The 25,504-nt window shown below is 39.7% G+C and overlaps 1 protein-coding gene across 5 annotated transcripts in view; it reads right to left on the bottom strand.

The window, feature by feature from the left end:
- The window catches only part of TENM1 (teneurin transmembrane protein 1), an 876,004-nt gene that overhangs the window by 40,216 nt on the left and 810,284 nt on the right, over positions 1–25,504 (bottom strand). For all 5 annotated transcript variants that reach the window (XM_068152080.1, XM_068152079.1, XM_068152082.1 and 2 more), the window contains 3 exons: positions 25,450–25,470; positions 20,394–20,626; positions 10,442–10,596 (listed from right to left, as the gene is read on the bottom strand). In XM_068152080.1, coding sequence (XP_068008181.1) covers positions 10,442–10,596; positions 20,394–20,626; positions 25,450–25,470 — 409 coding nt within the window. The remainder of the gene's footprint in view (positions 1–10,441; positions 10,597–20,393; positions 20,627–25,449; positions 25,471–25,504) is intronic.

Below are 25,504 nucleotides of genomic sequence, written 5' to 3'. Positions count from 1 at the left end.
AAAAGAGGCTGAAGCAAACATGGTATCATGATGATGAGGAATCAGGCATCCTTAGCTGCCATTATTCAGGCTGCAGCTCCTGCCACATTACTTTTTGTGGTCATCACAGTTTACTTTTGTTTGACTTTAGCAGCTTGTAAGCATAACTCAGGGCAAAACTAGTCTTAATAATAATACTGGACATATCACTAATAACTCCAAAGTAACACTTAGTACTAAAACCTTTTCAGTCTTTGTTTATAACAAGCTTTGAGACTTGAGAAGTACCCAGACAGCAAGGGAACAACACCCTCTGACGTTCCCTCATGCTGACACACTTCAAAATCCTGCCCTTTGTGAGCTGTTACTATTGCAGTGGTTTTTTGACAGGATCTGCTGACTTTCAGGTTCCTCTTAGCACCTGGAGCATTTTGCAGCCCAGAAGTATCACTGTGCTGACTTTTTTAACCCTCCTTCTGCAGGGTACCGTGGTGCAGTGCTTTCAGTCATGCAAATATACCCACACTTTCTTTTACAGCTTTTAAATGCAGTAGTTAGCAGCTATGTAAAATGTCAATGACATGATGACAGAATTAAAAGCCTGTATTGCTTTTTTTCATGCCTTTTATTTCTGTAAGCTTTTTCCTGATTTGTGCTGCCATGAAGATGGACCACAGGGCCCAAAGACCAGTCCTCACTCCTCTACAATGTAGGACGGCCTTCCTCTGACCTAGTCAATGCAACAATTTCTATCCCAGCAGAGCATGATGTCTCTGCAGGATGAGCGCTAGGACCTCAGGTGATTGCTGGCCTCAAACCTTTTCTGTACTCAAACTCCAAACTTGTGTCAGCCCATTTAATCTTTCTCCTCTTAATGCTGCGCAACACTTCCAAGTGCCCAAATCAGAACCCACTGGGTAATCTGAAAGGCTTCAAACAGAGGCAGTAAAGACAGTTCATATAAAGCTCAATTATTATTATTCTTCGCTTTATAACACACAAAACCCCTTACATCTGTGGGAGGTCCTTTACCCCATAGATGTGTGAAGGGCTGGTTGGAGACAAGAGCAACATACAGTATCAGCCCTGACAATCTTAAATAGCGTGGCTGTGGTAGGAGTTACCTCCATCAAAGCAGGTATTTCTTAAATCACAGACAAGTCTTGTTATTAGTGGATGTGGATGATCAAGTGGATTAAAAGAGAAGGAGTAGCACTCTCTGCTCAGCCTGCCTCTGCATGCTACCATCAATACCTATGTTCCCTTCTTAGTGGACCTTCTTGGGGTGTTGACTCCAGGACGTTAAGGACCAGCTTTCAATGTCAAACTACTTGTGTTAGCTCTGTGCAGAAATTACATATGCACATATGTTATAGCTGCATAAATATATATACCTATATATTATGTGTATATATAGTCTTCATGCATGCACTTTGTCCACTATGTCTCCTCAAGAGAGGAAGAAAGACAGATGTAGTAACCAATATATCTCAACCCATTGCAGACTTCAAACAGTCTGGCAAAGCTGCACTAAACATTTTCAGCAGTGCAATTCAGCACAGTAGATGCAAGGTTTCTGCCACAAATAACTCATCAACTAGTCCCCATCATTCTGAAACCATACTTAAATGGAGAGATAATAAAAGGCTACTTGTTTGTAAGGAATACAAAGTGAAACAATCAGATTTAAGTTTGTTGCTTAGAAAAGACTGACAGCAGAGCCTCAAAATAAGCCAGGCTTCTCAGCTGGGAACCCATTCCCTGGAGAGCTTGAAGAGGATCAGGTGTCTGGGGAGCTGGGTAGTGCACTGGGACCTCAGCCATGTGAGGACAGTGGGACAGCTGGAGGAAGCCTGGGGGTGGTGAGGCAGCTTGGATGAACTGGAATTGCTGGGTGAGTATGTACATGACAGCTTTGTACACACATAGGCAGTATTGGGCGAGTGTGCTGTGGTGACCCAAGCTGGCAACTCAGCCCCACAGAGCTGCCCACTCATTCGCTCTGCATTGGGGTGGGGGAGAGAACTGGAAGAGTAGAAGTGAGAAAACTCATGGGATGATACAAACACGGTTCCATAGGTAAAGCAAATGTTTTGTGTGCAAGTAAAGTAAAGCAGGGAATTCATTCCTCATTTCCCATCAGCTGGCACGTGTTCAGCTATCCCCAGGAAAGCAGAGCTCCATCATATGTAGCAGTGACTTGGGAAGGCAAACACCATCACTCCTGCTCCCAGCTTTTATATACTGAGCTTGACATCACATGGTATGAGATATGCTTTGGTCACATGAGGTCATCTGTCCCAGCTGTGTCCCCTCCCAACTGTTTGTCCACCCCTAATTTACTTGCTAATGTAAGGAGCAGAAGAGGATGTGAATCTGTGCAAGCACTGCTCAGCAGCAATGGAAGCATCCCTGTGTTATCAACACAGCAGAAATCCAAACCATAGCCCCACACTAGCTACTGTGAAGAAAATTAACTCTATCCCAGCCCAAACCAGCACAGTATAAAGGTTACTGTTAGTCAAGAAAGATGCATCTGAGAGCACCTAGACTTAGGGATGAACCGCAACCTTCTTGCCAGCCATCCAATTCTTATGGAAGTTTCTTCCTTCGTAGCAAAATGTCAGAGAAAAATCATAAGCAGAGGTCTGTCAGGTCTCCTTCACCTCACCACCGAGTGTCTAACACTCCCTGCCTCAACAATCAAAGAAAACGATAGAATATCTGGAAGAGTTGATTAAAATGTAGATAGTCTTTACTCAGCAGTAATGCATTACTTATGGCAGTTAATTGAAATAAATTGCTGGTTTGCAGGTGACCAACACAAGAAGAGCACTTGGGCTTCAAGGAAGAAATTGCAGTGTGACTCCATTGCATGCTATCTTGCTTCTATGACTAACATTTCAAGTTCAGTGAAAGAATAATTTGATTAGAATATAAATTAGCCGTGATGAAACCACCCTACTTTCTATTTGATATTCTAAAAACCACATTATACACCCACAAATTTGATTCATGACTTTCACAGCTTTTTTTCCCCCCCACCTGAGGTCCTAATCCTATGAGCCTCTTTTCTCTTAGCTCCTGTTAAAGACAGGCTACTTAACCTCTCCTCTGCTCCTGGGAAAAGATTATTTTATCTCTGCTTGAAGATCCCTTTTTAAAAAGGCTTTCAGCTTGCTTTTGCATCAAAGTGTGGGTACCAGTGACTGCTTCTTCCTACATATGCTATTATAGCTAGAATTATTTTGTATAGGCTTAAGGTCCCGAAAGACTAACAATTAATTGCAGGAGTGGGGAGGGCTCTTTTTTGAAAAGGTTTGAAAATACCTCAGTAAAGGCTCTGTTCACTACTTGTTTAGGTCTGTTTTTCAGAAGCATATACATTCTCTTAGGATCCAGCTGCTCCTTGCTATCCACGTGCCACTCAGTACCCTTTCAATTATGCAAGAACCCAGGGAGAATCCCCCAGTTCCACAGTGGCAAAACAGTTGCTGATTTTGCTAGGGCCACAAATGCTATTCTAGGTAGCTCCTCTGGTACTCCAACAAAATGAGAGAAGAACAAACAAGAAATTAAGGAACACAGCAAGAAACATCAGAGAATAAGATGGCAGTATACTGGAAAATAACAACAGTTTTCCTGGACACCTTCATGAAGCAAAAATGAGGAAAAAAAATCTTTTCTAAAAAGAAAAAAAGCTCTGAAAGTCTTCTGTAAGGCAAGACCACAAATGAAAAATAAAGGGCCTATAAATTATCATTTCTGCTTTGTGTGCAATTTGCTCAGCAATTTCATGAATACACATAAACCATGTTTCTGTGAAGCACTGAAAAACAGAGTTCAGAGATTTGGAATATTTATGATGCATTAATTACACATAACTACAACAGTGTAGCAAAAGCTTCACACAAGTAGAGGGCTAAAAGTAAATCAAGAGCAGGGGTAGTTTTGCAATACTTCACTGTGATGCAAACAGAGTTGTTCATTTTTGATGGTGTGCAGCTCTCCAACACAATTAGAATATTATAGATCTAGTCTTTAAAAAAAGCCAGTGAGAAATCCATTCGTGCTTACTGCTTTTACAAGAACACAGTATGTGCTGTTGGGTATGGAGAGAACCACCTAAAGGGATACTGTGTCTTCCTCTGATCTGCAATACTAATTAATTCATTTGCTCCATGTAATCTGGTAGTTGCTTTGTGATACTCTACTTTCAACATGTCTTAAAAGTACTTCAGCCCAGAATCAATTTGATTTTTATGCTGCCACCTTGCTCCCCTTGTTTCTCATTCATTCATCAGATCATATTTTTGTCTTTCACATTTTCCTTCCCTTCCTCCAAACATACCCAGTGAAAGTTCTGTTAGGCTATGCTTGCTCTGATGAGCAGACCCTCATTGTGGCCTTCAAGTGAGGTCACTGTGTCCTGGGAGCTTTTTGTTCTGCTCAAAAAGGCTTCCACAATGCCACTGAAGCATATTGTGCCTGTGCAGATGCTGGTGGGGAGAGCCTGCAGCACTTGTGACTGCAGGAGCAATGTCAGCGTTTGCATTTTTGAGATATATATGACATTTTCAAGCAATTCTGCTCATCTTTACTCCTGCTTCCCAGCACTCTGTCTCTCACTTCACTATTTCATGTAGGTCATCAACAGCGTTACTGATTGCTCTCTCCCCTGTCCTCCATCATTCAAAGCAGGCTGGTCCAGGACATGGTGTTCTTAACATTTGTGGGTTGCCTTTAAAACCTGTTCTAGAAATCTGCCTTTTAATTTGACCTGTGCAAGCAAATTGCCTACGTAAGTAACACTGTCACATTTTTAAAGGGGAGCAAAACATTTTGCAGTGTCACTGAAGTTTATGTGAACCAACACAATATAGATGGTTCCCTCACATGGAAAACTGCTGAACAAAGGCTGATGAAGTGCAAATGTCAAGAAAAAGTCTTCAAACCAGGCCTTTCATTTTGGAACACAGCAGTGACAGTTATTAACACCATCAATCAGGCTGGAGCTATTACATTGGCACAGACTCATGCGTAGTGGGACTGACATCAGCACGAGAACAAGGCCATGGTTATAGCATAAGAGAAAGCTCTTGGGATTAATTTTGTGTTGCCTTGCAAATGTTTGGTCTCTGTATTTGCAGCAACTGTGCTTGAGATTGGTTTGAATAGTTCCTAAACACTAACCACTACCACTCACACAGAAATAAATGACTTGAGGTTCAGAGCGGTGGAAATTCAGCCCACATACTCCTCATGGGAGGAAAGATACAGACTGAAATTGCAAGATGGTAGAAACGTCTGCTAATTCTCTCCTCAGCTTTCACCACAGCAATGGAGGCAGAAGAGCAGTGAAGCTTATCACTCAAGCTGAGCTGAGCTGAAGTGTTTTCACTTTCACACAAAACCTCCCACAACATCAATATAACTTCTATGAACAGTGGATCTAATGAAGTCTGGTTTCCTAAGGACTTCCGTTGCATGGTTGGATGACTTGGAGTTTAATAAGATTCAAGCACCAAATGAAGCTTTTCCTGTGAATGGGGCATTTATTAGGTCCTGAGTGGAATCTCTGGTGTTTAATAAAAGAAAGCTCATACTGCAGTATTTCCTTCTGAAAGGGTACTTAAGGTCTCTCTCTGCCAACTGGATTAATATTTTTTTTACGGAACGTGGTAGAAATTGAATCACTATGAAGGCTGCTGTTCCTCTACAAATTTGTTTGAAATTGGCCCAAAACATTGATTTACTGGGAGGAAAAGTACACTGACAGACATGCATACCCACACAGTGTGCTCTCATTTGCTATCAATAACTAGGCTAAAAATTACTGTATGCCCTAGGGAGGCAGCAAACACTGAGAAAGCATGCACGCTTGAGAAAAGTAGCACCTAGAGATGCCTCTGATCTAGACCAAATTCATCAGGCAGTGAAACAGAATGATGATCCCCTGTCTTTTCCTCCTTTCACTTTCCATCCCAGTCTCCTCTGTTAGCATCCATATTGTGACTTGTGGACAGGAGACCAGGACCTCCTGTGGGGTGGTCCCTCCAGTCAGTCTATTACTGGCACAAGTTTTGGAAAGCAGTTAAGAGTGTATCAATTCAACAAGTCAATAGTAGTATTTTACATCAAAGCTTATGTCCCTGATTTAGTGACTACCTACAATACTCTTCCTATCCCAAGTAGATGGGGAAGGCAGGAGATGTAGCAGGCAGTTCTGTTCTCTTCAGCTGGGCTTCAGTTTGGCAGAAGACTGTACAGCTGGGAGATCCATTAGCTCAATTCATGGGTTCTCTAACTCAGATGCAAAAGTGTAAGTTTTGACATGGGTTTATTAATCATTTAATTAACCTGCAACAAAACAGTTTCCAAAGAACAAATGAAGAATGGGAGCCAGAGCTAAAAGTCAAGGATGAGTGGCAAGGGCACTCACCTAAGAAGTCTGGCATTCAGTTTCTGGGTGATGTAAATTAGTAAGGTGAATATTAACAATCACAAAACAAATGAAGGCCAACATCACCTTTTGATATGCCTCAAAATTTTTTTGCCTTTAGAATTTATCTTTTGTTCATATTCTAGTATTCAGGCTTTCAGAGACAGCATTGTCAAAGTACCTAACCAGCTTTATCAGAACGAAAGACATGGGAATAACTGATTTAAATGGAGGTGTCTGCTAAAATCCTGGCACCAATGGTGAGTGTTGAGTATATGCACATATATATTCATGAATACAGCTCAGAAGAACCATTTTCTTTAGATTTGCTTCTTATTAATTGAAAAACACACAGAAATCATATGTGCTACGAAGAAAAGTCATCCAAGTTTTGCACATGCTGAAATAATACTGAGAACACTAGCATACCACATAAACACTTCAACTGAATGTCCTTTCCTTCTAAATTCAGATTAACATCCTCACAGTGAAGGATGAGATCAAAGTAATTAGACAGAGCTTGGTGGTTTATTTGCCTCAGCATATAATCTTTTCAACCCCAGCTGTCCTTCTCTCGCCCTGTTATGAATGCAGAATACTATATTTAAGGATGAGAAGGTGGTGAACAACAAACACAGAATGATTAATAAGAAGTGCTACTATCAAAACTATCTTGGAATAAATGATTAAACCCTTTCATAATCAACTCATTTATTAAAGTGAATGCCTTAAAGTGAAAGCTTGTCATTTATGGTGGCTTTTGGAATGGGCAGTTATTCTATGTGTTTATTTCAAGAGAACAGTTTTGTACTTTGGTAAATCAAGAAATACTGATTTGAACAAGTCGTTGATTTTATTGTCAGAACAAATTTAGCTTTGAGAATTGATTTCATTAACCTATTTCATGAGTCCTTCTAAACACATAATTTGACAGAAACCCACATTCTCTTGATGCAAATGCCATTTGTAATTTAGCCAAAACCCCAATTTCAGTGGAGATGGGCCAATTTCATTTTTCATTTACATTTATGCCATTCTGAAATACACTCAGAAGTCTTGCAAGAATATACAATTGTTTCTGACTAAGTAAAAATATCATTCCCTTATTTTCATTGAAATAATTTCAGGTTAACATGCCTGACTCCAAGGAGATGCAATAATTTCATATGGTGTTCTGGTTATCACCAAGAATTTTGGAAGGAGACTACTGAACAAGTTTGATGCAGTTACTTTTCAGAATATGCATTCTCAACATTAATTTTGTGTCTGTGTCTTACTGCATAATACGGACTTTGTGAAAAATCTAAATAAGTAGATTCACTTAAACCCCCACAAAACAAATCTTCCACACAGGAAATGCTTCCAAAAGCTATATGCACATCTGTACTGAGAATTGTCAACAACGTGAGAATAGAATAGAATAGAACAGAACAGAATAGAATAGAATAGACCAGACCAGACCAGACCAGACCAGACCAGGTTGGAAAAGACCTTTGAGATCATCAAGTCCAACCTATCACCCAACACTATCTAATCAACTAAACCATGGCACCAAGTGCCCCATCCAGTCTCTTCCTAAACACCTCCAGTGATGGTGACTCCACCACCTCCCTGGGCAGTACATTCCAATGGGCAATCACTCTTTCTATGAAGAACCTCTTCCTAACATTCAGCCTAAATCTCCCCTGGCACAGCTTGAGACTGTTTCCTCTTGTTCTGGTGCTGGTTGCCTGGGAGAAGAGACCAACCCCCACCTGGCTACAAATCATATAGTATTACTATACTTAGATGTAGAAAACGAGACTGGCCCCTTTCTAGGAATGCTTTAATATGCCATCAGCCAGAAGGTTCACCCCCATCACCAACAGCTTCCCACTTAACCCAGATGCTCCTACCCACATAGTCTCTCTATCACCTTTCACCACACTTCAGAAAAAGATGCAAAAATCAGTTCCAGACATAGATGATGGAGAAGCCACTTCAACAGGACCCAGCACACTACCTTAGCTGAATCCTGAGTGCAATACCAAGAAGACTTTTCTCTATGACGTGTTTTTTTTTTGTCTATGATTTTATAGAAGTGCTTTGCCCATGGCATTAGAACTACAATGTTGAGTAAGGTAAGGTAAATCTGTTTCTGGCAAGTAGGCAACCTTCCAAAACCCAGGATTTTAGGTTTATTTTAATTTACTTACAGATTTGGCATATTTGATTCTAGCTCAAGAAATTTATGTTTTAAATTTTGTTTTTCTGCATTTGCCCCATCCCCTGCTGCAACTTATCTGCTAAAGGCTATTTGCATTTTAAAAGGGGAACTGAAACTATCAAAACCCACCATTTCAGATTTATTGAGACATTCTGTCACTGAGCAAAATGAGCAAAAATTTGAACATGAATACACAGCCATGCACGATATGCCCAGTAAAGCTATTATTTGTACAGCCTGAGATGCAGATCACAGGGAGAAGGCAGGGAGCAGACGTTGCACCTGGCACCATTCCCTGTACCTCAGAGATATCTAATCTGGTTATTGATGCCCCAGGCAGTTGTTACACATATCCAAGAAGCAAGTAAATGTGCTTCAAGCAGCTTTAAGTTCCATGAAGTATTGCTCCTGCCAGCTGGTAGGTAGCAATGGAGTGGAGAGTGAGTGCCTCCAGCTGAGGAGCACCGCTTGCTGTACTGAGTTCTGCTCATTGCCTGCAGGACTGGCTATCCTGCAAGGAGAAGTGCCAGAACAGAAGCCAAGGTGCCCAGAAGCCATAGGATAAAACAATTACTAGGCTAGTTTAAGCTTGGGTTTAGTACAACTATGCCAGTTTATCCTGTTTTGCTTTACATAGAACGTTTATTTGTCTACTGGGCTGGTGAAAATACAAAGGCCATAACTGGAAACAAGGAAGCTGAGGGTCCCCTCCCTACATCTGAAAAGACTTAGGGTGCAGGGACATGTGAAATGAAACACAAACACATTTTTCTGTCTAGTAATAAAACCCTCAGGTGCTTCTTAGACAGTGGTATTTAAGTCCATCATTTGTCCCTGTGAAATTTCATGAGAACTATCCAAAGCACTAACTCCCACATCCTTCACATACGTGAAGAAGATCAAAGCTACCTACTGTTACTCCGAGTCTGCTTAGAAATGAGGAACAAGCTCTTAACCATGGTTGCACTGTATTTTAACTGTGACTTTCCAATTGTGAAGGACTGAGGAAAGGGCAGGGAGAAAATGAAATATATTAACTGGATCCTGGTTATTAGTTTACACAGTCCATACTACAGCTCTAGTATGTTACTTGAATGCCTCGAGATTTTTTCAAGTACATCTTTCCTCAGATTCTGAAGCTGTTTAATTCAAGTACTTATGGGCAAAGGCCAACCCCTTCCTTGTGCTGTTTATAAGTGTGGCTCACTGACTAGTCAAGAGCACCATTTATGTTTCTTCATGTTTATCTATATATCTTTTTTAGCACAAACTAGAGATGTGATGTGCCTTTTAGTCCTATTTCTTCCACACTGCTCTTAAAATAAGAACTGCAAAGCACTCTGAGAAATGTATTGAAATGCAGTAGCTTCACTACAACACCGCTGTTGTATAATTACTTACTGTAATGCTCCTTCAGGATTTAAAACAGACTTAGATGTTAATAGAAAATGTATTTTTTTTTTCCATTTAGCAGTTCAGGCAAATCAGTCTAAATGCTGGACTAAAGGAAAGAAAAAAATGTCTGAAAAACTCTTTAGAAGATGCATCTCAGAGTAGGAAGCAACTTTCTAAAGCAGTATGTATTTTTATATAATCCCCTCTATACATTCATCTACCATTTCCTGGAAAAAAAGTCCAGTGTACAGTTTTGCGTTTGTATGCTACACCTTAAAACAATGAGGTGAACGGAACAGCCACTCCATACTGTGCATGTCATTCAGCATATCCTGACACACAGTCCCTGTACAAAAACGAAGGTATTTTATCTCCACAATGTGTAGAAAAGTGGCAAGACATGAAAACCAGGTGCTTACCTGAGTGATGTCCATTCCAGAGTCACAGCTCAGCGGCTGGGTGGATGTGAGGCCGTTCGATCCTATTATTGTTGTGATCACACCGTTCTCATCAATTTTGCGAATCATGGTGCCATCCACAAAGTAAATAAATCCATGCTTATCCACAGTGATACCTGGACAAAGTTAAAGGGTAAAAAAGGGTGTTAATATTGATATTACCTAGATTAAACTGTATGAGCTTAAAATGTTTCCTTTCCCCTCATTACTTATTTGAGGCTTATACAAACCATATATGGAAAGGTCATACCTATATAACAGACTGTCTTTGTCTTGGAGAGAAAAGAGGGAAGATATGAGGAAGAAACAGAACAAACCATCAGAAGCTTTCATTGTAATGCAATTCTATATACATAGAATTAGTCTCTTCAATAACTTTATTTCATGCCCATCGTAAAGCGGGACAAGACTGGTTTTTCTAAGAACTTACAGTTGATTTTTCTTCATTTTCACAGAATCATTAAAGCTGGAAAAGACAACTCTTTTTTTTTTATTACTGTCCTGTGCACTCAAAGTGTCTGAGAAAGGAAGAAGCACCCACAGAAAATGAGAGACTTTTATTGCGCTTTGTGTCTTACATACAAATGGAGCAAACCAGGCTCTGTTTAGCAGGCAGAAGGAATATCAGTGCTGCAGAATGTATTGCAGTGCAGTGCTGCCTGAAATGATGACCATGTACTGGAACCAGTCTCATGACAACAGTGGACTTCAACAGGAACTAGTGCAAATCTCCCACTTTTGGATCTGAAATAGTTCTAGCACCACTGCACTGGAGATATGGACCCTGAAATGAATGTGAGGGCTATGCAAAGGAAAGGTCATGGTCTTCTGAGGAATGAAGGGCTTGCTGTCTTCCACCAGCAGTGTGTGGTCCAGCCATGTCCCAACTCATGCCCAGCCTTCATCTGTCTCAGTTTAACACTGTTTAGACATTTCCATACTGGATGAACTGCAAGATCTTTTTGTCCCCCTGAAATATTGAAAATATAGGTAGAAAAAACACTTCTACTCATGACAGGTTTGTGAAATCCTTTTCACCAGACCTTCTCGATTTCATATTTTAAACTACTTCATAATTTCCCATTTAAGTTGCATAACGTTGCAATTATAGCAGCTGCTATGCACAGCCAAGCTATTTTAATAATGAATTTATGTTCTGCTACACAAAAATGAAAGGCAGAGGACTTGAACAGATGGTTTGGACAGTGGCTTATATGGTTCTTGATTTTTGTTCCTTGCATTTAGCACAATCAAAGGCTGCATGTCCTCCGAGTTTACAAAACACTTGTCTACAAGCCAGTTTAGGCTCTCAGACAGTAATTCTACATGCCATTAAAACAGAAAAAAACCCAACCACCAAATTCCCCCATCTTCCAGCCCCATTTCATTACACTTGATTTCATTTCCTTAAGTACACGGAAGGAGTTACAGCTGGGGCAAGGGAGAGTAAGTAATCTGAGGGGCAGAGGCAAGATCAGGCGTGCCTGACAGAGAACATGCAGGTCCCATGGAGCTGAGAGAAGAGTGGAGCAGGGTCCCCAGGCTCCCAAAATAAATCTGCACCAGACATTTGGAAATGCTGGCAAGTGAGTTTGAGTTACACACACATTTAAGTGTAATATGCTTTCTCTTACTGTGTTACCACCCAGTGGCAGAGTCTCAAGACTGTCTATGACCCCTTCTTTTGTAACAGAAAGTAGGAATAGCAGCCACACCAGTTTTTTGTTGTGGCCAGCAGGTTAGGGTTCAACTCTTCCCTCTGCCAGTGCAGGCTGACCCGTGTGCAGAGGGTTCCCAACCCTTACATTGGCTGAGACAAGGACACTGAGCAAGGCTGTGAAGGCCTTGTGGGACAGCCTTTCAGGTGCACTCTACCATCATGTCCCTGACCACCCAGCTCACATCTAGAGGTGTCTCTTCACTGCTCCTTGAAAAAGTCTGAGGATACTGTTACAAACAAAAAGACAAAACCAACAAAAACCAAAATAAACCCAAAGGCCACAGTAGTTATGTTTAGCACCTAGCACTCCTACTATGTCCAGTTTTCATGCTATCTTTCAGCACAGTTTTGGCAATTGAAATTAATTCCCGAAATTCTCAATTCAGTGCATTCATCCAGCTGTGAACTGCTACTAGAAGAGGGCTATTCAACATGATGAGGGTGGGAACTACAGTACATGTGCTGTGTCTTAGTCCTCCTTGCAGAGGGGTGGTGCTGCCTGGTATGCCAGGAGTTCTGTTTCTCACCTGGGTAGCACAGCCCTGGATCAGATCCATGCCATAGATAACACGAAGCCAGTATCTATCAGTAGGGCAAGTGCATCTTCTGTTTTACGCAATTTCCCTGTGAACAGATGGCTGTGTTGGCTGCAAACCATCCATTATATAAAAATCAAAAATTATGCTGCAATGAAATAAAGCTACTCATCTGTGGCACTGAATGGAAACTGAAACACTGACTAGATAAGAAAAGCAAAGATCCTTTAACATTAATAGTGTACATTCTGCTCTTCAGCCGTTGCAGATAAGCAATTTAACTGCAAGGGAAGCACATATGCCAGGCTGATGGCGTAAACAAGCCCATGTCTTCAATATTCATATTACAGATAATTTCTGGTACTTCCCAATAAGCCAGTTTCTTCAAATAGCAGTGTATTGCTTCCAGTGACATCACCTATGTGAAAAAAATACTTCTGCATTTAAGTCTTGTTGACAAATACTCTGTATCACAGTATCATTCAGAGTTGGAAGGGACCACAAGGATCATCTAGTTCCAATCCCCCTGCCTTGGGCAGGGACATCCCACACTAAATCAGGCTGCCCAGAGCCTCGTCCAGCCTAGTCTTAAACACCTCCTGTACAAGGCATCTACTGGAAAACAAAATATGGATTTGAGGCTAAAGTGTCCCAATTTATTCATTGTTATGAGTTGGATTCATTAATGCTCCTGTCACATCTTGCACGAAGCTTCGCATAATCTGTACTCCAAGAGCTTATTTTTAATCCTTTTCTGACGTACGGTATAATGCAGAATCAAATCACACACAGCACTTCGATTGTGCTTTAATCACCGAGGAACTCAGAGGGGAAACAGGCACAGGCTGAGTGTAATGAATTGCACTGAGTGCAAGTAGGAACACTACTCACTCCATGAGTGAGTAACAAAGGTCATAGTTTAGTTATTGTTCCTTTGCACAGAGAATGAGATGTAGCTTGTATTAGGTTCTCACTTGTATTCTGTAAGGGCTTTTTAAAGCAACCATAGCGCTAAACCGTACGTCTGACTGATGCTGTCTTTGGGCACAAATGTGACATCACCAATGACAGACTTGCCTTGCTGGGATACGAGATTCCTCCTTAAACACTGATGTCTGAGTAAGGGCAAAATAAACCTGTGCAAGGATTTTTGTTTTCTTCTTTGACTCAGGGCTGAGCACAATCTCTTCCTGAGTAACATCCTTGTACTGAAGGACTGTTTTCAGTCGTGTTTAGTCACTACCTCCGGTAGATAGATGTGCAGACATCTTGGAATAGTATTCATAAGACTTGGAGATCTTTTTACCAGTATTATTTAAATTATCTTAACTAACCTTAAAAATTAACTGCAGCTAAAGAAATCACATGTGGCTACTATCTATCATCATTAAAAAGACTGCAGGACAGGTTTTGCTCTTTATGAGTGTTTTCGGCATAAAACAGTGTTATAGATGGGCTGTGTACAACCACGATAACCACAAGGCTGACTATAACCTCTCTTCTTGTATGCTCTCAGGAGTTATTTTGGTTAAAGGGTTATTTCTCTTGGCAGGTCTGCCTCAGTGCATGTATGAACACAATTACAAATGCAAATAACACTTTGAAAGCAAAGTGATCACCTTTGTGCTTAGTTCTCACAGATACCAATTCAAAAGACATATGATTATAAATACAATCTTTCAGTTTAGAAAGTCTGGCATTTCAACTTTAATGGAGGTGTGAGTATGGTGCTAAAAATATGGATTAGAAGTAATATAGTAAATTCCTCATTAAGGTATTTCCTTTTTGCCCCCTCCTCCCACATTGTTGTCCACACTTGCATTCTAAGAGGCTTGTTTTGAGGAAAAACAACTCCATTCCAAACACATCAACAAACAGCAGCTAGAGCTATATGTTGCCCACGTGTGGAAGCTATACTTTTTGCTCAGCTAAAAACTTTACAAATGAGCATCCTGCATTGAAAACTTCTAATTAAACTTCTGAAGAATTCATAAAAGAACATCTAAAACTACTGGCGAGGACTGATAAAAGAGAATGCCACCTCCTTCAGAAAAAAAAATGCATGTAGAATGAACTTGTGATTCTCATAAAACTTTTAATAGGAAGAAGTGAATCAAATTGGTTAATTATCATTTTATGGTTGGTAAAAGGGCAAATTACATGCCATCCATTTCTAAACTTCTAAATGTCTCCAGTGCTTTTAATTAAAGCTGCCATCTAGAAACTACTAAAGCAATTTTATGCAATTAGTTATTTATAGGTTACCATAATACACCACTCAAAATATGATTCAAGTGATTTGCAGTCTGTTGCTTTGTGATCTTTGTCATCTTTACTTCATTACTGTCTCAGTGCTATCAGCAAAATATTCAGCAGCTCTTTGTCAGCTGGAACGTGAGTTTAGTACCCACACTTCAGTGTCCTCTTCAGATGCATAACAGTGGACTTGGAGCAAACAGCATTTTTAACTACTGACTGAATGAAAATGTCCTGCTTCCAGACTGAGACAGGATGACTGGGGTCATAATTACTGCTGACAATGGCTAGCAGAACAGTGAATAACTCATGCGTTCAGATGAAGGCTGGATGAAATTTAGGAAAACTTGCTGTCCAAAATGTTTATCAGCTGTTCTACAAGGTTCTCAGACTTCTAAAATCACAGGTAGCTAAGATCACAGAAGAGAATAACAATGAAAAAAATAATCTGCTGAATCAAAACCAGTATGATGATATTTTTTTACTGGTTTTATGATGCATAGGTGGCAGTGATTTGAGACAGCAAATCACCTTGGTTTGTCTACTATTTACTCTCTATATAGCTAATGAAACATCTTACCCAGTTCTGCTTTCTTTTTGAATTGTATGGTAGGGACAAAAAGGTATTAGGAATTCATAGAATAGCAGAGATTGCTGAATAAATCATAGAATCATAGAATTGTCAGGGTTGGAAGGGACCTCAAGCATCATTAGTTCCAACCTCCTGCCATGGGCAGGGACACTCCACCCTAGATCAGGTTGCCCAGAACCACATCCAGTCTGGCCTTCAAAACCTCCAGGGATGGGGCTTTCACCACCTCCCTGGGCAATCTGTTCCAGTGTCTCACCACGCTCATGGTGAAGAATTTCTTCCTAACATCCAATCTGAATCTACCCATTTCTTTATCCATTTCCCCTAGTCCTATCATTACCTGGCACCCTAAAAGTCCCTCACCAGCTTTCTTGTAGGCCCCCTTAGTATTGATCATTACTTCTTGTTTCCACAATAGGCTGTATTGGGAATTTGGTGCACATCCTGCTGAAGGTAACAGGAATCTGTTAGCTGAGCAGGAGGAGCAGTTCTTAAATGTGCTGTTGTCATTTGACAAATGCAAAGGTTTAATCTCAACAGTTGTTCTTGCAGCTTTATTTACTTTAGAAGGTATTACTGCAGATGGTGAGCTACAAGACTGATTATTTCCGGATAAGCTACTGGGGTGAGCACATTTTCCAAACTACAATTCAAAATTCTTTTTAAAAGAATTGTTTGCCTTGTCATTTGAAGCAAAATGAATAAATCTACATTGCAGAACTAATTTTTAATTTCATCTTTCATTTGTGTTGCTAGTTGATGGCCACGGGTTTGAGTGAAAAACGCTCATTGGTACAGCTGTGTACTTGGTACTTTATAAGCATGGGATTTAGAACTTACTCCATCCTCCTACATTTCCCTGGTGCTTACTCTGAGGTCACTGCATCTGTAGTAAGGTCACTGCACTGCATTCAGGTACTCTGTAATCAGTGTACAGTTTTTAATTTCTTGAGCTGTATGCACAGCTTGCACAGACAGCTCATGCATCTATCTTTTAGGTCTAGAATCTGATCTGGATCCAGGAATCAAAAAGCAGACACTACAGGACCTTAGATGCTTTAATCTTGGGATTTAATGTTTGCGCTTCCAAATGTTGTAAGTCACTACTGACACTTAAGGTTCAGTCACTGGAGGCACTTGCTGCTTTCATAAGTTACTTAGTTTGCATTTTAACTGCAGCTGTCCTGTGTGAATGCTCTGAGTGGGTCACATACACAAGGGTAAGCGAAATTGGACATTAACCTAAGACACTTTTCCTAGTAGACTGACTGGGAGACACTGCAGCTAAGCAAACAATGTGTTAACTTAATTGTTTCAGCCTCTCATCGGCTTTGTCAATTAAGCTTGGAAAGTCAAATCTATTTAGCATGTCTGAAGCTCACTGATTTCAGAAGGACAGGGTAGGTAAGTGTTTAATGACTTTGATCCAGGCATTGCTTTTGCAGTGCTAAGTAGAAAAACTCCCAGGTATTTCTGTTCATTTTATCGCTTTTTATTGCTCCAACACTCAATGACTAACCTAGTTAAAATCAGGACATTATCCCTTAGCATCTTGTTATAAATACTAATCCAGATTGTGCAAACGATAGGGTTGGTGACTAGACATGCCATAAATACTTCTTTTGCAAAAAATCCACAAACCCACCAAACAGAATTTCCCACCTCAGAATTAAAATCTGTTACTTTGTAAAGTTCAAGTGATTGGAATTCAGTAAATGATTAATATCTTGTGTAGTTACTTCTTCATTTTCAATATCTTCTTGTGTAATAAATGTGTTCACCTTGTCACAGATCCTATTTTATGTCCCTACCTCTCATCATTTCACATTCTGTTTAAGTATTTGGTCATCTATTACATGACTCATTAGTCTGAGATCTCTACAGAATTAAAGAAAGTTGCAGTAAAAATAATATATTGAAGTTCAAATTTCAACTACATCAGCCATGCATGTTTAAAAGCATCTTTCAAAGTCAGCTCAATATAGAATAGTGCAAGATTAATGTTCACTAAGCCTCATCTCTAGTCCACAGAGACATGGGAACAGACTGAACAACACTGCACGTTTGTTACCTGCAAAATAAAAGTTGTGGAAAGCAGATCAAATAATAATTGATTAGTGTGACATCATGTTTTCCTGTCTGGCATTTAATTCCTGGTCAGTAGGCAAAGGTAGCCTTGCCAAATAAAGATAGCAAGAAATAAAAGTGGATGTAAGACTTAAATCATTAATAATCTAGGACTTTTCCAAAACCTACCTGCGTGATCACGGAAGTGAAAAACTAAAATTCATTGTAAGTTCCAAAATGTTCAAACAGTATTTGAAGCAACTTTCATTCAGGAAAGTAAATATGAAAGAGCATTTGGATTTTCATGTATTAACATACTTCTGAGGATGTTAGCAAACAGGATTAAGTTTCACAAGTGTTACACGGTCGGTATTTCTTATCAATGTTGCAAATGATAAACTGAGAAATATAGATAAGCCCTTATATGGAGGCACAAGCAGCCAGCAGCAAAAATGAGACAACTTCTGAGATGTAACTAGCCAAGGTCAGACAGCCACCAAATGGAGTTCTTTCTGAGATACTACCTTCCCACCAAATAACAGGTAAATTTACTTTTCATTCAGAACAGGGAAAGAAGTAATACTCAGGACAAAAAGATAGAGGCAAGAGGGGAAAAAAAAGAAAAAAGGGCACTAACCACGTTATCAGTTTAAAACAAAAGCTAATCTTGTCTGGTCATTGAGTAATGCAAGTGATTATATTCAATAATCTCTTGGCTATTACTCTGTCTTTATGTGCATTATTAAGTACCTGTTTTTGCAATGTAAAAATCTCAGAGGTGAGAAACTAGAAGCAATTCACTTATTTCTGTGGTCAAATACTACATAACATTGTGTTACTTTGTGTTCAAGTACTTTTAAACATGGATAAGATGTAGGTGAATCTGTGGACCCTCCAAACATTTTTCTCAGTGTTTCCTGCTTCCTGGAAAAAAATGTATTTGTGTATGCTGTTTGAATGCTATTTCAGTAGAAATGTGACAGCTTCTAACTTACTGATTATTCCAAGAACAAGCAAAAAAACCACCAACAGAATCTTTAAGACTGCATTTAACAGTGGGAGGTTTTTAGGTTTCTTTATAAATAATAGATCTGTGGGTATCAGACAAGTACTTCCAACTACTGTCCAAGGTTAATCAACCTCTTACAGTTTAGAAGAAAAAAAGGGCCATTATAAGGCCCTCATGATAATGCACAGGTAATTGCTCATACTGCACTGGTGACTATAGGCTGATGATGCATTTTGCTAGGCCTTGTACAAAAAGGGCATGTTGCAGCCCATAGTTCCCTGAGATTAAAATCTAAAACCTAATTGATCTGACAGTTTCAAACTGATGGAATTTAGTGTAGATGCATAAATCAAGAACAGCTGGGAGCCGTCACCTGAATTTGCCAATATATGATCCATTCTGCTATCAGTGAATGTTTTAATATTTGCTGGTTGCCCCAGAACTCATAAATTGTGATTTTATTGCCCTTAATTTCTTTATGACTAGAATCTTCTGTTGAGGAAGTCAGCTGTCTCGAAGCATTTTTAAAGTAAACAGTATATTATAAATTTTCATCAACATACTTCCCCAATAAGAGTGTGAGATGGAACACCTAATTGTATTATAATTAGATATAATCAATCGTAACCAGCAATAAAACATCGATCATTTTCCTGCTAAAGGTAATGAAAACCTTTGTTTTCTACTATTTTTAGAATTGATTCATTACATTAATTAGCTGCCTGAAGATCAACATTTATTTGTACTTACCTCACGCTTACCTTCTATCATTAAAGACAAGTTAAAGTCACTCTATAATTACATGTTTCTTGCTAAGCCTTAAAAAAAGGATTATTTGCTTGTCTTAGAAACATTTCTTCCTAATAATACATTCTAATTTCCTACCGATATACAGCCTTCCTTTATTAGCACATGAAAAATAATCAAAACCCTTCCTTAGAGGTAGTCATTAGGTGGAGCAGTGTGCTACGGGAGAAGTGCGTTAAAAGACTACTCTAGGCTCTGCCATGGGAGCTGCTGAATATCCTTTGTTCCAGGGACTACAGTGGGAGTTGAGGGTGATCAGCTGCTTTAGAGCACCAAATCCAGAGACTTTATCACAGTTTTAATGCACACTGCAAGGGAATTAATTGTGGCACTGGTGGGGATTCAAGCCTTCACATACATTTTGCCTGTGACAATACAGGGTGTACTCAGAGGGGAAGGCTGTAGTAAAATGATTACTTCATGTGCAGCAGGTGAGATGCTCATATTTTGCAAATTGCATTTAATAAGCAAGAACAAGCAACTTCCAAATAAACTTGATTTTGCTGGCTGCCTGACTTGAAGAGCTCTGACTTACTTAGTATGAGTAAGCTCCACTAATATTTCAAGAATCATCTGGATGCATACAATCTAAAAAATGTACTTTGCAACCATATTATTTGCTTAAAAGTTAAATATAATTAAATGCTGCCACCTTGCAATTGAAAGGTAATAAAAGAGAAGTGTTGCCACACAAGGAAAGAGTATTTCACAGGATAGCAGCTGGAGTTTGCTGCTTGTGCTATTCCCTCATAAAGGACTGACTGCATTAAAAACACGAGTAAGCTTTATGAAATGATCTGGCTTGCTTATAGTTGGCTGAATCATCACCTCAAACCCAGTTTTATACATCCAGTTACATTTGAGTTTCTAAATAACAGCAGTAAATGACAGATGACCAACACCAAGTACTTCAGATATGTTCTTACCTCTTGGACTGTTGAGAGATGCCTCAGATGCCTTTCCACCATCTCCACAGTGACTCTGGTCAAATGGAAGGCACTGATCCCCTGTTCCTGCCACCACATCTGCGTTTTTGGCCAGATCCTTTGTTTCAGTGATAGATTTTGCTTTGTAGACTTTTCTGGTGTTGGTATCTGACAGGTAAAGGGATTCTGACACTGGATCAACAGCCAAGTAATATTTATGTGCAGGACTTGTACTAAAACAGAAGGGAAATACATCAAAGTTAAAATGGTTTTCTTTTTAATCTCTCTTCATGGCAGTGTAACAACTGCATTCTACTTATCTGAAGACATCTGTTTAATGATGACAGAGGGAGACCAGCTTTAATGTAGCTTGCACAGGCACCACTGGAAGGAAGGACCTAGTACTGGCTGCAGAGCCTGACCAGCTAGATATGTATCAGCAATCTTATGCAGAGAATGGAGTAGCAGAGTTAGTCTGCCCATTAGTACCAAGCCACCCAGTATAAAGCTAACCAGAGTGATTTCATCTTAGTTATAATTATTACTATGGAAAGCAAGGTCATTTTCTATACCTGATAACTCCTAGTACTCTTGGCACTGAAAACAAATCTATGCGTTGCAGCAAAGTGAATCACACACTGTTCTGCATGGGCACGAATACCCACTCTTGGTTATTTTTATGTTTCTAAACCTTAGGAAATATGAAGGTGTGAAATATGGTGCCTTAATTCATGCTGACTGTATTGTCAGGAGCAAGGCAGAAGGCCAAGTACTGTCAGTGCAACTAGGCATGAATTAATGCACCATAATTCATGCACTGAAGTGCCTTATTGAGATTATAAAATGTTATTAAAAATATTTACATATGTTAATTAAATAGTGAGAATCATAAATTCTAATCGAAGAACTGGGCTGCATCTTATTAACCAGTAAGACTGTTTTTTATTTATTTCTTTTTTCAATGCAAAGTTAATTTCCAGTCTGAGGAAATTGTCTAAGCACATGGCACACCATGCTAATTGTCCTCAGTCTGGTGAGACTGTGGTGTAGTCCCGATTACAAAATAGAAGTCCAGTTAGGTGTAGCTCCTTTAAAACACACAGTTCATCACTGAAATGGTGGGAGATAGGTGCAGAGCATTAAGGTGCTCAGTGTTTTTATCCCTGCCACGTTTCTAATGGGCAAACCTCTGACCTGTTTCTATTCTTTGTGACTCCATATGGGACTTTCCTATCTGCTCTGCAGATTAAAAACACTGTTAAATTCCTACTTTTCTATTATAGAGACATTTTACTAACATTTGTACTATTAGCTAATGCTTAAGATGGCTGTAACAAATTTTGTATATTAGTTAATCTTCTCAGCTTTGTTCTGATTAAGGTGGCTTTAGAATCATAGAATCAACAAGGTTGGAAAAGACCTCAAAGATCATCAAGTCCAGCCTGTCACCACAGACCTCATGCCTACTAGACCATGGCACCAAGCACCATGTTCAATCCCCTCTTGAACACTTCCAGAGACAGTGACTCCACCATCTCCCTGGGCAGCCCATTCCAATGCCTAACAACTCTCTTAGTGAAGAAATTTCTCCTCACCTCGAGCCTAAACTTCCCCTGGTGCAGCTTGAGACTGTGTCCTCTCGCTCTGGTGCTGGCTGCCTGGGAGAAGAGACCAACCGCCTCCTGGCCACAACCACCCTTTGGGTAGTTGTAGACAGCAATAAGGTCTCCCCTGAGTCTTCTCTTCTCCAGGCTAAACAATCCCAGCTCCCTCAGCCTCTCCTCACAGGGCTTATGCTCGGGGCCTCTCATCAGCCTCATTGCCCTTCTCTGGACATGTTCAAGAGTCTCAAAGTCCTTCTTTAATTGAGGGGCCCAGAACTGGACACAGTACTCAAGGTGTGGCCTAACCAGTGCTGAGTACAAGGGCACAATGACTTCCCTGCTCCTGCTGGCCACACTATTCTTGATGCAGACGACGCTTGGAGTACAGCCCCTTCTACAGGGCTGGGGTTTTGTGCCACAAGCCAGGAAAGGAATAATCTAGATAAAATTGTAGAACTGGTAGAGGCTCCAGGGTGGATATGTAACATCTGAGATGATACTGACTTATTTTACTGACTTGATTTCAGGCTGATGGAGTCTCTTCAAACAAATTTTTGCTTGGCTGAGAAATGTTGCAAAACAATGGAAAAGTTATTTACAAATGGCTTTTGGCAGTCTACTGAGTAGCCTAAATATTGCTAAGATACTTCTAAAAGATGGTCAGCTAAAATCTTACTCTCCCTTATAAGTGATAAGGTTAATGTTGTACCATGATAAATGTAACAGAACTTAAGCCTATTTCTGGTAAAGCCCCATGGGTTCAATGGATGGAGCATTCAGTAGATAAAGAACTGGCTTGACAGCTGCACCCAAAGGGTGCAGTGGAGGCCAGCAACAAGTGGAGGCCCTCAGGGATCCGTACTGGGATGAGTCTTGTTCAACATCATTGTTGGCGACCTGGACAGTGGCATTGAGTGCACCCTCAGCAGGTTTGCTGATGACACCAAGGGGGATTGGAACTAGATGATCCCTGAGGTCCCTTCCAATCCTAACAATTCTATGATTCTCTCAGTTCTCACTCTTCATCCAAAAAGACAGAAACTACTCAGCATCTCTCAGGACTGAATCACATGCTAGATCAGGTTAAAGCTGACCTTAGTCACAAACATCTATAAAAGACAGAAGGGAGAAATACGAGGAAAGAGGTATTCCCACAGTTGGGGAACAGATGTGAAACCCAGTCCAAGGCAACACAGGAATGAGAGGACAGTGACATGATGAAAGGTGAGTATCAGGATGAGTCAAACACAATTAATGATGAATTATGTATCACCAGGACTAGAAAATTTTGTTTTATGAATATAGTAAGAATCATTTGTACTTTCTGGAGTGAGCTCAGAAGAGATGGTCCAGCCAACAGATGACTTTTTAGTAAAACCCTTCTGTGGAAAAAGTTGCAAGGAGAATTCTAGATGTTAAATAAACATTGTTCATCATGCCAATACTGTAGAGAATGAAGGGTCCTATACTCTCCTTGCCTGCACATTTTCTGTCATCCTTGTCGTTATGTTTAATAGACTGGCTATTAGAAAACTCTTGATGTTTATGCTTAAAGCCTTGCATACTAAATGTTTAAATTGAAAAAGAGTATTAGTAAAAAATGGAGCAAATAAAATACTTGCTATCTTTGCAGAAGTTTACAATCAAATTTAAATCGGAGTTCATTTAAATTAGCTTATTAAAACTGATACCATGTAGACTAATTTACAATGAATCCTGCCAGAACAAGTTATTACTATCCTGCAGTTAAACTTCTCCCTGTAACCTCAAAGCTGAATTCCCACTTTTACCAGCTATTAAAGAGCTTTGTTATTTCTTACTGAAATCTTTGTGACAGGGAAAACAAATGGCCTAAGTTTGCTTTTAAACAATCAAAGCTAAGATCACTGGCCCTCCCTGTTTACTGATCTCCAAATTCTGTCCCCTTCTACATGGTTTTTTTAGGTCCTCGTAAAAAGAACCCTTTTTCCCTACTTTTTGGAGATTACAGGTTGTGTGGAGAAACTGGATTTTGAAGCCTTTTTCTGTTTTGACTGTTATGAGCCTCTGATATGTTTTAGTTGTGGCTTCCACACATTTCTTTGAGCACCCTAGAAATTTTCACCGGGACTATGGCTTTGACAACCTCAAGAAAATGGCACAGAGTGGGACTGCTGAGTACTCCCCAATAGGATCACAGGATGTTAGGGATTGGAAAGGATCTCTGGAGATAGCATCAAATAATACATTAACGTCAAGTGATTTCCTCCAATCTTCCACAGATTTTGCTTGGATAGAATACTGACACACAGAGGCAATTATTGTAATTAAAAGGGTTGGGGTACTTGAGTATAGTCACAACTTGATTTAATTAAGGTTTAGACTCATCTCAAGAAATTAGTATTACTGAATTAAATTATACTTTATAAATGAAACCCCTGAATTTAAAGCCTGAGTCATGTTCTGCATGTATTCTAGAGTAAATAAGTTCAATTTGATTTTTTTCTTTACAAAGATATTGGTAAGTTTAAAGAGAATGGGAACAATCCTTGTGTGAAAAAATAGAATCTTGCACTTACCAACTAGGAATTATTCTTTTTTAAAACCTTTTTGTTGTAAAAACCATGAGATGCGACAGCATCTGTAAGAAGGCTGGAAAAACAATCTACAATGCTCAATAGAATTATTGAGGTTAAAGGGACTAATTCCAACCAGTACTCTCATCTTGTAAACATTCAGTCCACACTCCATTTCTACACCATGAAGTTACCACTCAGCTTAGGCTGTACTAGTGTTGGCTTATTTGTCTCATTTAAGTGCTGAAACAGTAAGAAATTTGTTTCCAAGGATACAGAGTGCCTTGCCTTCTTTCTAGCATGCAACATCATTTCTGCAGCTGGATTGTCATAGGCAACTCCCTTACTGTCTGTCGCGGAGGCCTAATGTGTCACATTCATTCTTTTAAGGAAATCCCTATATTGGAGTGCCAAAATGCTAACTGGATAGGGTGGAAACCGCTTGGTTTTGCTTTACCTGGAAAAGCAGGGACAGCGCTGTGGACTCTTTGTAACTGTGGCAGGTATTAAAATTTGTAGTATTCTAGAACTGCTAAAGCACAGTCCTGTGTGACTCTGAAAGCCTTTCTTATTTTTTCTTTTCCTAAAAACCCAGTTTCCTTGGCTGGCTATATCTATGATCATTCAAACACTGTGTGAAATGAAGATGACAGCTATGAAATGCATGCCCAACCTTCAGGTTTAAACTTCTCCATCTCTGATTGATGATCAGAAAATTGATTTTTAGACACTTCATTCCTTCAGAGGGAACAAATCAAACCTACTTTACCATAAATGAAGGTGAATTTGGTTAACATTTGTATTTATTAAATTCAGCGTGTCTCTATATCTAGACTTCCAAAAGCACTTTTGTAAGACTGTTTCTGCAAACATGGTTCAGATATTAGTTTTACTTACCTGTGTCTTGTGTCTCTATTCCTAGCAAGACAGACCAGTTCGGGTTTAAAGATAA

Source organism: Melanerpes formicivorus, unplaced genomic scaffold, assembly GCF_026170545.1.
Source record: "Melanerpes formicivorus ecotype bairdi unplaced genomic scaffold, bMelFor1.0.p_v2 SCAF_22, whole genome shotgun sequence".
In the NCBI taxonomy this organism is placed as follows: domain Eukaryota; kingdom Metazoa; phylum Chordata; class Aves; order Piciformes; family Picidae; genus Melanerpes; species Melanerpes formicivorus.
Note: the sequence above shows the minus strand (reverse complement) of the source record. Positions and strands in the feature narration are given on the sequence as shown.